Here is a 17,948-nt window from a genome sequence, read left to right as displayed (position 1 = left end):
GAGTTATAATCTTAAGTGCATACCTTACATTTCTAAATACCATCCAGATGGAACTTTTGTTGATGTCACATTCTTCTACACACCATCCATATTGATTATAATGTAAAATTGCATTATATCCACGTTCTACCTGCAAAATGGAAAATGAGAAATGATAAAGTATCATGAGAAAATAAGAATGTGAAAGGAGGAAGTAGTGAGTAGTCATGTTGGCTTTATAATTTATTATAGAAGAATGTGAAAGGCTAAAGTAGTGAATGAGAAACCCATGCCCCAGCGGGTAGTTAAAAAGTAAAAAATGGGAGAGGGGTTGAAGAACTGCTGCAGTTTAGAAAAGTAACCGTAAATTTATAATAAGAGAATAAAAAGTTTATAGAAACATAAAGTTAGAAATTATAAAGGGTAAAATAGACAACAAAAATTACTCCATGATAGTTATTTTAAGTATTTGCTTTATATATTAGTATAGATAATGAGTTTTACAAAAAAACAATAATTCAAAATAGATAATGCAATGATTATATATAAATCTTTATAATGTTAATACATATATATTACAATATTTAATTATTACGACGATTAAGAGAAAGTCAAAACTGCAGTCATATTGAATTTTTATAATGTTAGTGGATAGATATTCCAATCTTTAGTTATTACAACCATTAGGAAGAAAGGCATAACTGCAATCGTATTGAAAGTGATTATAATGTGGACTTGACATTCATTGCCTAGTGGTATTTAAATTTTACTTGTCACATTCTTTAAGGAAGAGACAAACAGAAAATATAATTTAAAAATGATATTTTCAATTTTCGAAAAAGTTTGCACTTGGTATTTCAAGATTAATTGATTCATTTTTTTGCATTATGCTTTTATGATATCCGGTGTTGTTAAATACCGTACTAGTCATCAAATCGGTTAGGGTATTGGTATAGTGATATAACGGTTCAACCAGTGGTTCAAAAATTAAACTGCATACCGGTGAAATTAGATATAAAAATATAATATAATATCATTAATGTTAAAAATCAATAAAAAACCAATATTTTTTTTCATTTTCATTAAAAAATTAATTTTAAATAAAAAACGGTCGGTATGACTGGTACAGTTCAATTGAAAATCGGTCAATATGATTGTATGACCGGTATAATTACTGTATCGTACCGGTATTGAGACCGGTTCACCGGTTGAACCAGCCGACACGAACCGGTTTTCATAACACTGATGATATATGTTAACCTAACCCATATATGAACATCTTGTTCATGTACATGGATCGTTTGTCCCGAATAGTGTCTCACTCTATATACCAAACTAATTAGAGTGCTACTTTTTATTAGTTTTTGTTTTTAGAAAATATTATTTTATTCACGTGTCAACATATAATTAGTTTGGGATAGGAAATAAAACATGGATGGGAAGAGGTAATCCCATCTCTTATTCATATTCTTGACCTAACGTTCAAATCCTATATATGTTATTATAGGGTTTGAGAATAAGGTATACAAAGAAGTGTGTCTCGGTCTAAGATCACCCACCAAAGTTAAAAAGCAAAAAATGGGTCCTTTATTTGGATTACTTTGGCGAGTCTCTAACTTAGATAGGAACTAGTACCAGATTTCGAAGGCCCTTAAATCAGACTCAATTGCACTTGTATATCATCCAAAGAAGGGTCAGTTTTATTTTTCATTCTTCAACTAGCAGTATACCCGTGTACTTGTATGAGTCGCTTCTTTGTTTATGCATAATGCAAATATAATATACATATACTTTATAATATCAATAAATCATGTATTGAAACATTATATTTCCAATTCATATATGTGCAATATTAACATTGATTTTTGAGTGTATATGTAGAATATTAACAATTATAAATGTGTTTGTATAAACATTTATTTGTTGAAAGTGTGATTATAGAAAATATTTGATTCTTAAATAACTCAATAAATAAAATTCAAATTGTATTGGATAATATCTCACCTCTATATTCTCTATATAAAATATAAATATAATGAGTTAATTTTTGCATCATATTTTTTGTGATTACGTTTATAAGTATCATATAAAGTCATAAGGATTTTTTAGCATATCTCTTAAATGCTTATGTTTTATTTTAGATTAATGTTCATTGTGTATAAATATTTGAATATATTTTTAGCATTCAAATATTGTATAATTAAATGTTATTTATTTGATTATGTTTTAGCTAATAATCATTGTATGAAAATAACTCATAAATTAAAAACACACTAAGTTAGGATATGACATATATTTTTCTAATAAATTTAATCAAAATAATAAAAAGAGTCTAATAATTGATTTGTTATATTACTAATTAAAATACATATATTTTCATGAATATATATACCATTGTTATCTTTATTAAATAATATAATGATAGTAATTAAATATATGTGACCCTTGCATTCGCATGACTAAAAACATACATGTTACTCGTACATTCGCGTTACTAAGAAAACACATGTTACTCATGTATTCACATAGTTAAAACGCACATATTACTCATACATTCATATCATTAAGAATATACATTTTGCTTGTGTATAAAATATATTAATATTAAATTAATATTAGCATATAAAATATATAATATATAAAAAGTAGGAAAAAAATATGTGAGGAGTAGGTGACATGTGGCATGAGGGAAGGAGAAAGCGACATGTGGCATGGGGAAGGAGAAAGTGACATGTGGCATGAAGGAAGGAAAAAGTAACATGTGGCATGAAGAAATTTTTTTTATTATATTGTTAATAGATTCCTATAGCATTGAATGGAAAGAAAAAAAAAATAAAGGAACAAGAAAGTGAGAGAAAAAATAGTGTATTTGACTCTCTGTATCTGTGAGAGCAGATAATAGAAGACTCAAATACGAGAATAAGGACCACATCTCTAATCATATTCTACCAAATTATATAAAAAAATTATTTTATGTTTTAATAATTTTAATTTTAATTTGATAGCACTTTTTATTAAATTGAAAAATAAAAAAAATGGGTTAGGTAATCTACCTTTCAAATAGGAACAATGTACAATGTTGGAGAAATTGATGTTACTGTACTGAAAATGACGTTCCCACTTTGCATTTAGTCAGTAATCATTTAATGCAAGTAAAGGTGTAAGTTAATCAGCAGCACCTCTACTCTATGTCTCAATCATAGAGCGTGTATTATTTTTTTCCAAAATTTATTTAAAGAAATTTATATAATTAAATTATTTGTATATTCAAGTTTCATATAGTTAAAGAGAATAAAGTATCTCATATTATAAGAAGATAAGTTATTTTCTACAACCACTAAAATCATGATATATGTTATTTTTAATTATTTTTTATAAAAATATTTTTAAAAGTAAATAAAATAGCACACATATCATATTTTTATTGCTTATATGATATAAATTATCTCCTAATTTGATGAGATACTTAAATTAGGAAATCATTTTTTTTCTTCCACCATGCATACAAAATATTAGCAACAACACTACATGGTTGTTTGGCATAGTTTCTTTGGATTATTAGGTAATCGTTCATCTCTGTCCCACATATTTTTACTATAAGAATTTGTTAGTTCAATAGAGATGGTATACTTCGTTAGTGTGATGTTTATGTAATGCTTCAAATAGTTATTATTTGACTAAATTACACTGATACCTCCTGAGTTTTAGTGAAATTACATAAACTACCATTCACTTTTCTACACCTACACAAACCTCCTCTAGTTTTATACTTTCATTACACTGACCATCCATGTATAAGAAATAAGTGTAATTTTTTAAACAAAAAATGTGATAAATGCAATTAAGTTAAACAAAACATGATATATTGTGTAGACAAATCTAAATAATATACAAATCAATGTATCTTTATTATTTTTGGTTCGTTACACTACATTATAAGAGTGATTTAAACAATATTTCTTTATAATTGTTGATGCATTTTGTAACAAAAAAATAATAAAGATACATTGATTTGTATATTATTTAGACTTGTCTACACAATATATCATGTTTTGTTTAACTTAATGAAAGTACAAAACTAGTGGAAGTTTGTGTACGTTTAGAAAAGTGAAGGGTAGTTTGTGTAAGTTTAGAAAAGTGAGGGGTGGTTTGTGTAATTTTACTAAAACTCGGGGGTCAGTGTAATTTACTCTTATTATTTAGTTTCATATTAGTTAGTATTGAAACATAGTAGAGTAATTAAAGTTATATATTAGATTTAAATTCTTTATTATAATGCACTACATTAATTAGAAACACTTAATTGGCATTTGAGTTTATGGGTGATATAGTTTATAATCCTTATTCTCTAATAAAGTAATAATATCTTGATAGTTGTTCAGTACTCTTGGATATATAGACACAGTTAGTCGAACTTCATTAACAATTTATTTTGTCTTATTCTCTTCTATTTATTCTTATGTTCTTTATTTGATTGTTTATGGCTAACAATGTGCAACGATTGCTTCCATTATACCAACAATTGGTATGAGAGTCAATTGATATATGGCTCTTAGCCCAAACGTCAAATTGTGGCAAAGGAAGGTAAAGAACATGTTGACTAGACAAGGTCTATAAAAGGCATTATGAGAGAATAAACAAGATGAGTCGAATAAAAATGAAACAAGGTATGACTATGACAAGGACCATAATTATGTTGAATTCATAGCCACAGAAGTCCATGCATTAGAGTGGACCAAGGTTAAGATAGAAACTCAAATGCTCACTTAGACTCTGAGATGAGTGTTGTAAATATCTCTCTAGATGTTAGATATGATGATCTCATTTGATGTGATAAGTGGAATATCCTAATGATGTGTCCGCCACGTCATGTTGAAGGATATTAATTACTAGGAGATGCACAAAAACATAGAGGCACTCGCTGACTTTGATGCAAGGTATAACACAATTATTGACTTCAATTCAAGGTGTAACATGATAATTGGAATAGATAAGAGTGTGACACGTGCATTAGCTTGCATGCAATGGTGGGAACAAGCATGGGTTGACATTGATTTAAGGTGTATCCTATGGGTATATTCCTTATGATGGAGTATAATAGTTCTTTTGAACTATAATTGTCAGAGTAGATAATGGTAGTAGTGGTTGAGGCTTTCAAAGAAACTTCATGGTTCCGCTAGCTGGGTATTGAAGAAGACGGTTGTTGGTGAATTTTGGTGTGATGTTTGATAATATCGAAAGACGTCCTAGCAATGAAGAGTTATGTGGCTTCTTTCCTTAGATGGCGGAATAGGAAGCTGCACTGCAAGTTCGGAGAGTTAGGCTCTTGGTAGTATCATCAAGGATACACAGAAATGCTTATGTTGAAGGGGAGCAAACTCTTATATGGAGAATTTATTAAAGAGAATTAGACATTGAGAAATGTGGAGCGGAATATTCTCTAAGGTTGAGATTCATGTTTAGATTTCTTGACAAGTGAAATATTATTTTATCTTAATCAAGGTTGAGATTGTTGGGGATGCTTGAAATATGTTATTGTATTAGTCTCACGTTGCCTAGTCTTGGAATTAGTGATGGCAATGGGTACTCTGATTCATGGCTACCCGCAAAAAAAAATACCTACAACGGGTTGGGTCTGTATTCTTGGACTCATGGGTATTTGGGGCTAGGTATTTTTCAGATCCGTTGTTGAATGAGGCGGGTCTGGGTAATGGGGTCCCCAAACCCGCACGTAACTGGACTCGTTCTTATATATATAGTAAACTGTAAACATAACCCAATTTCCTTATTTTCTAATTTCTAACCCTAGCAAGCTATTGTTCCTTCCTAAATCCTAATTTACTTATTTTCCTTATTCTCCTCATCTCTTGTCTCCTTCGCTCCCTCTTCATCACTTATTCACTCTCCAGCGTGATCACAAATTAGAAGTTAATATTCTTCAATTGTTACATATATTAGTAATTTTTGTAAGGGTTAAGATTATACTTATATTCTTATTCTCCATAAATGAAATATTGAGGTAGTGAACACCTATGTTGTATGCATGTTACTATTTATATATATGCATGTGACTCACTCAATATGATGCTATAATTTTTTTTGGTTTTTTATAATTTACCTTTTTGCCCTTCCATCTCTTTGCTCTATAAGTGTATTATAGGAACTGGAGGAATTTTGGTCTATAGCGACTTCTATGAGTTTTCTCATTGTCTAGAAACAATATTTAGTTATAGAGGTCTGATTGTTCTCGATTTTCTACGAACAAAATATTTTTTTCTTCTTAATTGTTCAATGGCATCAACACATTCATTCATAATTCATCTTGTCCTATTTAATTAACCTGATATTTTTTTTAACTTTGGTTTGGTTTTTTATATTGACTTGGTTTCTCATAAAGGAATGATGATTACAGTAAACAAGATTGAATTTATGAACATAGAGCCATCATTGTCACACAAAAAAAATAAACACTTCTTTAAAAACTAGATTTTGGTTACTTTATAATACATGTATTTCTCAACTACATGTTTCTATAAGATTGACAATTAATAATGATATGTTTACTTTTTTCCTTTTTTGAGAATATGATGTATTTCAGGGAATATGTTTACTTTTTTCTTTTTTTTTGAACTTTATTGTCATTCTTTTTAATCTTTATTGTCATTTTATGATTAACTTTATTCCCAATATGTGATTGAATATTTGTAATGTTATATGTAAAATGTTTAATCTAGAAGACTTAAATCCTACACAAGAAGACTTTATTGTACAAACTCTATCAAATGTGAGGAGTCAAATTCAACCCCTATGAATATGGAAACAAGTACAAATCAATATGATACTCAACACTCAGCTAGAAAGGAAATTGAGGTGAAAAAACGAAAAATTTGTTTCACCTATTTGGAAACACTTTGAGTTGGTGGTAATAAGTGGTGAAGAGAAAGTTGTTTACAATTATTATCATGCTAAACTCTTTAGGTGAATCAAATCAAGGAACATCATACTTACGCAAACATTTTGCTAGTTGTCCACAAAGAACAACTCGAGATATAAGACAATGTTTGCTCAAAACAGAGAAACAAGGAAAAATAAAGTACATGTTGGTTACCAAGATGTTTCAAGGATGAAACTTGCCAAGATATTTCAAGGATGAAACTTGCCAAGACGATCATTCTCCATGAGTATCCACTGTCAATGGTTCATCACTAAGGCTTTAAAGAATTTTGTGCAGCTCTACAACCTTCATTTAACGGGATTTCTCGTAACACCATCAAGAGTGACATAATGAAGCCTTATGAGTCTGAAAAGAAGATTACAAAAAAGTTATTGCCAAAAACTTCAAATCGTATTACAATTACCACTAGTATGTGGATAGCTAGCCACCAAAACAGAGGTTACATGATTGTCACTACTTATTACATTGATAATTCATGGATCAAAGTCGAATTGTGTATAACACTAAACTCAATATTATTACTCTTACTTTTGTATTTTTATTAATGGTTCATATCTTTAATATTGAAACATTTATTCTAATGTTCGACTTACATATGTGCCTACTCCACATACTCCCAAAATTATTAGTGATGTCTTGTTTCGATGATGGATTGAAATTTAGATAGAAAGTTATTCATCTTAATCGATGATAATTGTAGTAGAATTGATAGTGTGATAAGGTTCACTCTAGGGAAGCTTCCACTAAGGTCTTTTATCTTGGGTGGTAAAAAATTTCATATGCGATGTTCTAGGCACATTCTGAATCTAATTGTTAAAGATGGGTTGTACATTATCTCTTATGCTACTGTAAAAGTTAGAAATAGTGTTGATTTTTGGACAACTACACCTAAAAGAGAACTAAATTTCCAAGAGACATGTGAGCATGAAAATATTTCATATGACATCTAGATAAAACCATTGTCAAAATTCACAATTGATTGAAAAGAAGATAAGTAAATTTCAGATGTAAAGGTGATTAATACAGTGATATTTCTATATGTATAATTTTTTTAATGGATATCTAACAATTGAGATTAAAAGGAAATGCACATGTTAGAATTTTTTATTGCTATAATTTTAATATTATCCTTATGCAATGACCAATTTCATCGATGGTTAAAGTTTAAAGGAAAATTAGAAAGAAAAAATAATTTATAATAGAAATAAAGGAAAAACTTGTTATTCTCATTGCCTTCACTTTTTATTCTTTTTCTCACTAAAAACCATCTCGGAAACAAGGCTCTTATAATTCTCCCATCAAATAGTAGTGTACCTAATACCACTATGCTCACATTCTTGTATGTAATTCAAAACAAGCTAATATTTACTATTACCTTGGTCAAATATGATCAATCGTTTTTTAGAAGAATAAAAAGTGAAAAGCCAACGCATATTTATTTATAGCTCAAGAAAGAGAGGTATAGCCAAAGTGATGAGAAGACAATGAATGATGAAGTGATATCATTTTCCGATTACGACCTCCTTTGCACGGAGGACACCTCCGTAGTCTTGTCCGTTGAGTCGCCGGAATATTCCTCCGACATGAATTCATGGGAGGAGGAAAGTGTGGCCAGTTTTATTGAAGAGGAGAACAAGTTCGTCCCACCAGTAGAGTACCTATCCAGAATCCAATCTACTTCTCTTCAATCTGTTGCTTGGATTCTTAAGGTCATTTTCTATATTTCTCTTTCTACTCTTCATACCTATTCATTGATAACCAATAAGGTGTCAGTTTTGTAATATAAGGTTATGCTAGATTTCAGTATGACTAAAAAGTCAAATGTTTGATTCTTGAGAGCGACACTGGTTAGAAGGAATAATCATGAGTAATCATGTACCCTAAAAGAGATTAGTTCCTTACTCGAACGGGTCAAGGAATACCATTAATATTACCAAACAAATATTCACTCGTTAACACATGTCAAAACTTTATTTGTTAATGATTAATTTCACTTACAAGTGAACTTGTAAATGTCATAAAATGATATTTTATTTATGAATCGGTGTGGGATGATTAATACATGTAATTGGCAGGTACATGCCTACTATGGTTTTCACCCACTCACCGCCTATCTTTCTCTCAATTATTTCCATCGCTTTTTGGATTCTCACCAATTACAGGTGAACTCTCTCATTTCTTCACCCTTTATAAGTTATATATGCAAATTATGCTATAATTTTGATGTGTGATACTTTTATTTATAGGATTTATTGTAGGCTATATCATTTTTCTTATAAATTATAAAATCCCTTCCTAGAATAAAATATCTATTATTTATTTACCCAAAAACAATTCTCTTATTTATTGTGAATTTCATGCTATGTAGTATTGAAATATAAATTTATATTTTCATCATATATGATTATATAATTTTATTTCACATTTAATAAATTATCATATGCTCTAGTAATTATTTAGTACTCATATTTACAATACATATATTTCAGTCTGGATTCTTCCTCTCATTTCTAGCATCTTTTCATTATTGATTGCTAAAGTACACAATTTTATTACCGAAAAAAATATTTTGTCAAAGAAATCATAATGGAGAAGTAAATGTTTTTATGAAGTTGTACAAAAATAAATGTTTTTATGAAGTGTAAATTCGCCTCGTAAGTAAGTGTATTGGGTGTCTTTCATTAAGGCCCTTTAATGGGCCCAGAAGGAATAATAACAAAGAAAAAAGTTAACGTGAAAAGTATTTATGAAAATCAAATTCTACGTGACTTTGTCATGATTTCATAGTTTTCTATTAAAGCAAAAAGTAATTACTACTCCATTAACCTATCAAATATTGATTAACAAATTTTTTTCGCACGATAATGATTAGATAATCTTATTAGTATTGAAAATTTGAGTTACAATTTCTACGATAATCATGTAAGTTACAAACTTACAATGATTTATTTTTTTTAGTACATTATATCTATGCACTAACAATGCAAATATTTATATACAATCAGTGTATTATCTACCATTTATTTATATTACTTTTATTTAAAAGTCAACAATATAAAAATAAATGTGAATAATGTAATGACACGATAAAAAACTTGTTTGTTATCGGTGTATACATTTTTTTATCACTTTTTAATATGTGTGCATAAACTTTCAGCTAACAAAGGATTGGGCCCTTCAACTTCTATCTGTTGCATGTTTATCTCTTGCCGCAAAGATAGAGGAACCTCTTGTTCCGTCTCTCTTGGATCTTCAGGTATAATAAGGACGTACATTCTTCATGAAAATTATTTAATATTAGGAAGGTTTCACTTACTATAAGTTCCTAATTATTAATTCTTTCTAATGGTTTAAATCTATTCATCAATTTAAAATCATTGAATTTTTTTAGAATTTAAGGTCAGGATGAAGAGTAAGTTTAAAAAACTTACTATTGGAGTAAATGAATCTCTCCCTATTTAATATTTGAACAAACTTTATGTTAATTTGGCACGTCATTGATAATAATGTATAAACAGGTGGAAGGTGCCAAATACATATTTCAGCCTAGAACAATTTGTAAGATGGAGCTACTTGTTTTGGATGTGTTGGATTGGAGGCTAAAATCAATTACCCCATTTAACTTCCTTAGTTACTTTGCATCCAAATTGGATTCAACTTCAACTTTTAATGGGTTCCTTATTTCAAGGGCTACAGACATAATCTTGTCTAATATCCAAGGTATATATATTCTGTCCAAAATCAAATTAATTTTAGCTAAGAATAGCTGAGGTGGTTGGTTAGATTAGTAGATATTATTGAATAAAAGTGTTGGACCAGACTGTAACTGGAAAGCCTCCGATCACTAGGGAGTTCTGTTGTTATTGAGGAAGGGAAAGAGTGAAGAGTATAAGTGAACTAAAATCTTAGATCATTAGTTTTATACCCCTTTTCTGCTTATAAACTCTTTCAGTATTCTCTCATGTCCAATGTAAGACTTCACACTTGAATAAATCTATGAAAAAGTTATGTATGTGATGATGAAATATTAGGAAATATTTGATGTTATTGATGAGTCTTATGTTTGAATATGTTGTCTACAGAGGCTAGCTTTCATGCTTACAGACCATCATGCATTGCTGCTGCTGCTATACTCTATGCAGCTAATGAAATTCCTAATTGGTCTCTCATTAATCCTGAACATGCTGAGTCATGGTGTCAGGGATTAACAAAAGTAAGTATATACTGTGCTAAATTATATTGTTATTAAAAAAATTGTTTGTTGCAAATTCGATATTTTAAATTGTGGTTACGTATTCCAACCCGAAATTTAAAACCTTATAGTTATCTTTTAAATGAAAACAAAAGTAACCATAATTGTAGACATGATTTTGTCAAGGCAATAATTCAATCTGATTGTTGCAGGAAAAAATCAAAGGGTGCTACAAGGTAATGCAAGAACTTATGAATGGCAACAACCGGAGTAAGCTCCCGAAAATGTTACCGGAGCTGCGTGTAACAACCCGAACCCGAATGAGATCAAGTGTATCATCATTACCATCTTCATTATCCTCCCTCTCATTGTCTTATAAAAGGAGAAAAATTGATAATTGTTTGTGGGTAGATGATGAAAAAGGAAACTCCTAGTGGAAAGAAAAAAAGAAAGAAACCTCAACAATTTTAGGTGGCTTGTGATTAAAAATTGACTTGAGTGGTTGTGTAGATTATTTAAAAGTATAGAGTAGCATGGTATTTTTTTTATATTGTATGTATGAGAGAGTTTGATGGGTTTTGATATTTTTATTTTTATTTTACTTTGGTGTGTATAGCCACTCATTAACATGGCTTTACATACCACAAAAATATTCCCTAGGGAAAGGGATTTTGTAACATAGTGATAAATAATTTATGTGGGGAAGGGAAGTTAGTCAGAGATATAGAAGGGAAATAAATACAAGAGATTATGGATGCATTGAATAATGTTGAAGAAAGAAGTAGGGCAATTGGAATTCAAAAGTTAGATTGATTATTGGTGACAAATATGAAGATGGTGGGGCAATTCTCAAGTTGAAGTTGGTTAGTTCATTTTGTGGACTTTTCTTCATTTTTTTGAACTACTAAAAATATTTCATCACCCGTTATATAAAGAATTAATCTCTTTTGAGGTTTTTCTGGCCCCTCCCATCACCCTTTGGCCTAACTGTTCTGTAGATAACTCTATTGATGGATTTCCACGTGTGTGATAGATACAAGTGTTTATATGTTTTTGATCTGTATTTGTTGATTTGTTTTCAGAAGAGGAGAACCCTCTTTTCATAGTGGCCTAATTATTGGCTTATAAAATGGGGGAAATGGTCTTTCAACCCATTTTCTGTGTGCATTGTATTGAATTCATTGGAGTTATTAATTTCATAGATGTATAATTCCACTGATTATTTCTATTTATCTCTCAATTTTAAATAAAGTTGTTCCTACTTATAAGTATCTAGCACTCTCTTTTACTATATGCTTTGGGAGATTCTTGACTGTACTTGATCCAAATGAATCAAACCATGTATCATGAGTTTTGTAATTCACCCTAAATTAATTAATGCGAAAATGGAAGATAAATGTATTTGAATGAATGATTTTTAATCAGAATTAGTATTATAATATAAAACCTTCATTCATGCATCTAAATATACAATTTAAAATCATTATACCTTATAGTCTTATATACGATGAGAGAGATTCATTTACACTCAAATTAAGTCACACTACTTATACTTAAGTTAAGTTAGACTATTTATACTCAATCTCATCCATTGATTTTCTTAAATCCAATGGACCAAATGAGTAAGTGAAATAAAGGATAAGAGGAAGAAAAAAAAGAATATTAGATAACTTTTAAGTTTCACACATTTGCTCTATTGGATTTAAAAAAGTCAATAGATAAAATTGAATATAAGTAGTGTAACTTAACTCGGATATAAACGGATTCTTCAAAATTCTATTGCAGTGGTTTACAGTTAGTTATCAAGGTGACAGAGTCACAGTACATGATTCATTCACAATGTTTGCATTTGGTGGTAGTATTATTGAGTAAGTATTAGACCCTCTATGGAATTTAGTGAGGCAAGACTCTGAAGGGTGTGCACTTCTTGGTCCCTCTACCTATAATAAATATGTATGGTCATTTTGCTTCTATGACTCTCCAATTAAACCCTAGGACCATTTACAGCCTGTATTGTTATGGTATCATATACTTACATCTCGAGTCTTCGAGGACTCGGGATGCAAATATATTAAAAATAATATAAAAAATAAAATAATATAACATTTTTATCCTTTAGATATAAAGATATGATACTTTTATTATTTTAATATAAATATAAAAATAATAATTTTTCTCCTCGATATTAATATTCGGGAGGATTCTTTTAGCATATTGGTAGGACTTCACAATATAAAGTAGTCTTATTTGGCTTCAAATCTTACACCAGTTCTACAATTCCCCCATTCCTTCACTGTAAAAAAAACTTTGCCTATATGGTTTTTAGAATTTCAAATTATTCAAAAGTTATTTAAATTGAATTAATTTTTTTTTCTAGATCAGAATAGCCATAAAAAATAATAGTATGCATTAGCCCCTTAGAAATACGAGGGAACATTGCTCATCAATTTGTGTAATTTTTTTGAACAAAAACTACTTTGTAAATGGTTTGAACAATGCAAATTTAATAAATTATAATATTTTGATCAACTACAATTCTAGAACACACAGATGGCACAAAATGAAGGGTGTGAGTGATGCAATCCCTCCAAAATTGGACATTCCTTGTATTGAAGATAATTTATTTGTCCCTCTAAATTTATTATACTTTTAATTAACCATAGCAAAGATTTTTTATTTTATAAAATTATTATTGATTACTAAAAAAAATGAGTAAACACCAATGAAGGTTGATTTAGATGTTAAAAAATTAGTTGATAATCTACATGATGTAAGCTCAATTCTCGCTATTTTTTGTACTAACAATGATATCTCTTACCTTTTTGAATAATGAACTAATTTATTTTAGTTTTCGTTTTGCTCCTCCTAACAAGTGTCGCTCCTAAGAATCAAACTCTTTAAATTTTGGTGATCCTAAGAATCTAGCGTGACCTTACACAACTAGATCAACACATTGTTGATAATCTCGCTATTGTTATGCTCTAAGTCCTTGAGATTCAACTCACTTAAATTTGTATTAGTAAAAATAAAAAAAATCTAAATAAACAATATTTAACCTTTATGACATTTCTTTTGTTGGTGTTTCAAAAAATTGCAATCTCAAAAATCTCTTCACAACTAAATGTTTCATAATGAAGTAGAACATGGGTAGTTGAACGGGTATCCTTTATTTTAAGAGGACTCTATCTTTATGTCTCTGTCAATTAAAATATCATCAAATAATATAAAAATATTACTTTATATTTTTATAATTTTTTCTCTAAATAAAATAACATATTTTGATTAGTTCGGAACGTTATTGGGGACACCAATAGAGACAGAGTATCTTCATCCCATACCTACTACCTAAAGGTCTTGCTTTGAAACCAATTGGAAGAAGCCTTTATTACTTTGAAGTGCATTTAACAACAAGTACAGAAAATGAGAAAGCAGAAAATAGTAAGAGATCTTATAAAGCTACTTTAATACAGAATATATTCACTACAAATAGTAAAAAGCATAACTCGTCCCATATCCCAGACATAAGGTATACTATTTTTGCATTCAGTAACACTAATCACCATGCTCATTTTACCATGTTAAATGTAAACCATGCATGTTAAGCATTTGTTTTGCAATCTACCACTTCAGTATTTCTACATTTAAAATTGACTAAACTATTACTTTGGTAAAAGAAAAATGTTATAGAATTTTTTTTTGATAAAGAGGGAAAGTTGTGCAACTATCCACAACTCAAATATATATATATATATATATATATATATATATACTTTATATCCGACTTATTTATTAACCATTCTTCCACTTTGATATCATATTAAAATTATAAAGTTGAGGAAAAAGAGAATGATTAAAATAGTTTGAATGGTGGTGATGTAATAATATTATATTTATTGAATAATGTAACATTAACATCTATGTATATTAATACTAGACTCCTAATTAAATAAGAAAATAAATCATAAAATAAGATAATCTCAAATTTAAGAGATTTTCTAATATACTATCACAAATATAAGATATAATAATAATGTTCTATCAATATTTAAATATTTTCTAGATATTTATAAGATAATTTAAATTATTTTTTTATATTCTAATATCGTAGTCATTAAATAGTTTTTTCCTCTTAATAATTATCACGCTCCTACGTTTGCATGACAGGATATGAACACTTATTAGTTCAAAATCCTAGTGTCTCCATCACATCCATACACTAGCTAAGAGCAACTGTTTAAACTCATGTTGATCGATGATTATAGCCATATTTTCTATCTCAAACTTTGTATCATTTTATATATAATTTATTTTTTGTTTGTTAAAAATAATAAAACATGAATTAAATATATATTAATTTTATATTTTTTTTAATTAATAAGAATAAAAAGGTATATAGAATAGGATAAAATTTGGGGTAGAATATATGCTCATAATAAACTTATACCAACTTCATGACAATTGTATCCCACTCCATCTTTTTCTCCATTGCTCTTGGACTTTTGCTATGTACAATTTGATGGAGCCATCAATTATTTTTTTGCCGTTTTTGTGGTGTACATAGGAATTAATCCTTGAACTATAAAGTATCTAAATCATAATATTGAGAAGGATTATATTGGTTTATTTTCCAAGGTACTACCCTATTTCTACTCTATTAGGTTTCTAACATAAATTTATTGTTCTAAATCTTGTCTCATACGTTATCATGCCAATAGTAATGAAATAACAATAATAAATATTCAAAATTTTAATTAAGATATCATATTTTCGTTAATGCAGGACATCATATAAGACTAATCTAAGACAACATATCTATATACTTTTAACATAGCTCCAAATGTGGATCCCCCAACCCAACACGTCCAATTCCACTAGTCAATTCATTTAAGACTTTAACAAAATAATTAAAGGTTCAATCAGAAAATTAATGCACTAGTATTGCATTTCCTCATTAGACCGACAAGATGAGATTTTTTTGTTTCCCTCGGATATCTTGTACTAGAGACAATCTTGTTCGAGCCGGGAACATTCACAAGTATGTTGGGTTAACTCTCCTAGCAGACATTTTTTTTCATTCATAAGACTCGAACCCAAGACATTACTTAAAGAGAATCAAACATGTACAACTTGAAGCAAATCCGTTGGCCGATAAGATGAGATTGGATCCATTTAAATTTTATTTAAGTAACAATTAATCAATCTAAATTTGAATTAAAGTACCAACTACGATTTAACAAGTGTAATGGTGATCAATATAATTCATAAGCAATTAACAAATATAATTTTAACTTTTGAGGTTCATGTGCGACGACATTTTGTGACATTAATGAAAAGCTAGCTTTTCAATTATAGGATTAATAGGACAGAGAGTAGAGAGTAGGACAAATACTATGACAGAAAGACAATAATACACGTATATATTTGATTATCACAAAGAAAAAATATCGTCTCTTCCTGATCGTTAAAGTATAAATAAAAGTAACTCACGTAAACCTAGTTTGTATATGTGCAAGGCTAACTAATCTCAGCACTATATATGTTATGGTAGATATTTATTAATGAAAGTGTTGGATCACACGAGCCCATAAAGTCTTCAACTACCGGAGAATTCTATTGTTATCGGACTATAGAAAGAGTGAAAAGTTACAAGTGAGATATCATGTCTTGAACTAAAACCTTGAAGTATATGAGCATTTTTTACATATAAATTCTTCTACTCTTCCTCGCATATTCAATGTGAGACTTCACACTTGAATAAACCTAACAATCTCTCTCAAGTGGATATATATCACACACTTTCCAGGTTGCTCCCCTTTAGGTCCACCATGTACCAGTTGAACATTCGGCTCTCATACTACTTGTTGGACCAGATTGCGATCGGGAGCCTCCAACCACTGAGAAGTTTCATTGTTATCGGGTATAGGAATAGCAGAGAGCCACAAGTGAGATACCACGTCTTGAACCAAAACCTTAAGATATTAATTTTATGAGCATTTTCCAATTATAAATTTTTCCACTTTTTCCCATATATCCAATATGAGACTTCACACTTGAATAAATTCAGCTAATAACTTTCATATAGAACAATAATATTATTATCTTTTTTTTCATAAGAAGAGGGTGTATTGGTTAAGATAGAGGTGGCATGTCTCTAATAATATCTCATTTCATATTTGATTATCTAAGGTCAATCACATATTCTCAGAACAACAAATAGAATATTATTTGAGACCTATGATCTTTATCCATATTAGTTAATAGATTTAGGGACCAGCTGAATATTATTTTTTTATATGAACACAACACAAGAAAGATGGGACGCCATGTCATTGGTGACAAAAGATAGAGATGTCCACTATGAGAATTTTGAATTTTGTCATGCAATTGCCCAAACTTCCATGTAATGTAACATTGAAGGATAAGGATATGGTGTCTCTAAGTATGTCTCAACTCAAACATAATTAAACAACAAAAGATAAAGTTATGAATGTTTAATTTTTTAACTGATGTGACATATTGTAATTGGTTTAGGACAAGCTTTGAGACAATAGATCCATATCCAATATTGAATGACTTTATAATTTACTTATTATTAGCATGAATGGAAATGAATGACCATAGCAATTACGGTTACTAAACGTGAAGTTAAACTGTAATTAGACATATCAGGGAATGCATGTGCACCCATGTAGTAAAGGGACCAACAAGCCACTAAGTTTCTTCTTTTCTTTTTTCACATAAAAGTTTAGATATTCACATCTTGTACTCGAGGTTTACTAAAGTTAGAGTATACCTTAATGTTTAATAAACACTTACATAGCT

General features: G+C 29.3%; 1 protein-coding gene across 1 annotated transcript; it reads left to right on the top strand.

The window, feature by feature from the left end:
• On the top strand, positions 8,261-12,316 carry LOC109331514 (cyclin-D1-1-like). The gene is made up of 6 exons (XM_019566056.1): positions 8,261-8,643; positions 9,010-9,096; positions 10,092-10,190; positions 10,453-10,654; positions 11,017-11,147; positions 11,339-12,316. Exons 1-6 carry the CDS (start codon positions 8,419-8,421, stop codon positions 11,558-11,560), a joined length of 966 nt encoding a protein of 321 aa, XP_019421601.1. The 5' UTR covers positions 8,261-8,418; the 3' UTR covers positions 11,561-12,316.

The sequence above is a fragment of the Lupinus angustifolius genome, chromosome LG17 (assembly GCF_001865875.1).
Source record: "Lupinus angustifolius cultivar Tanjil chromosome LG17, LupAngTanjil_v1.0, whole genome shotgun sequence".
In the NCBI taxonomy this organism is placed as follows: domain Eukaryota; kingdom Viridiplantae; phylum Streptophyta; class Magnoliopsida; order Fabales; family Fabaceae; genus Lupinus; species Lupinus angustifolius.
The sequence above is the reverse complement of the archived record's forward strand: the minus strand, read 5'-3'. Positions and strand labels throughout refer to the sequence as shown.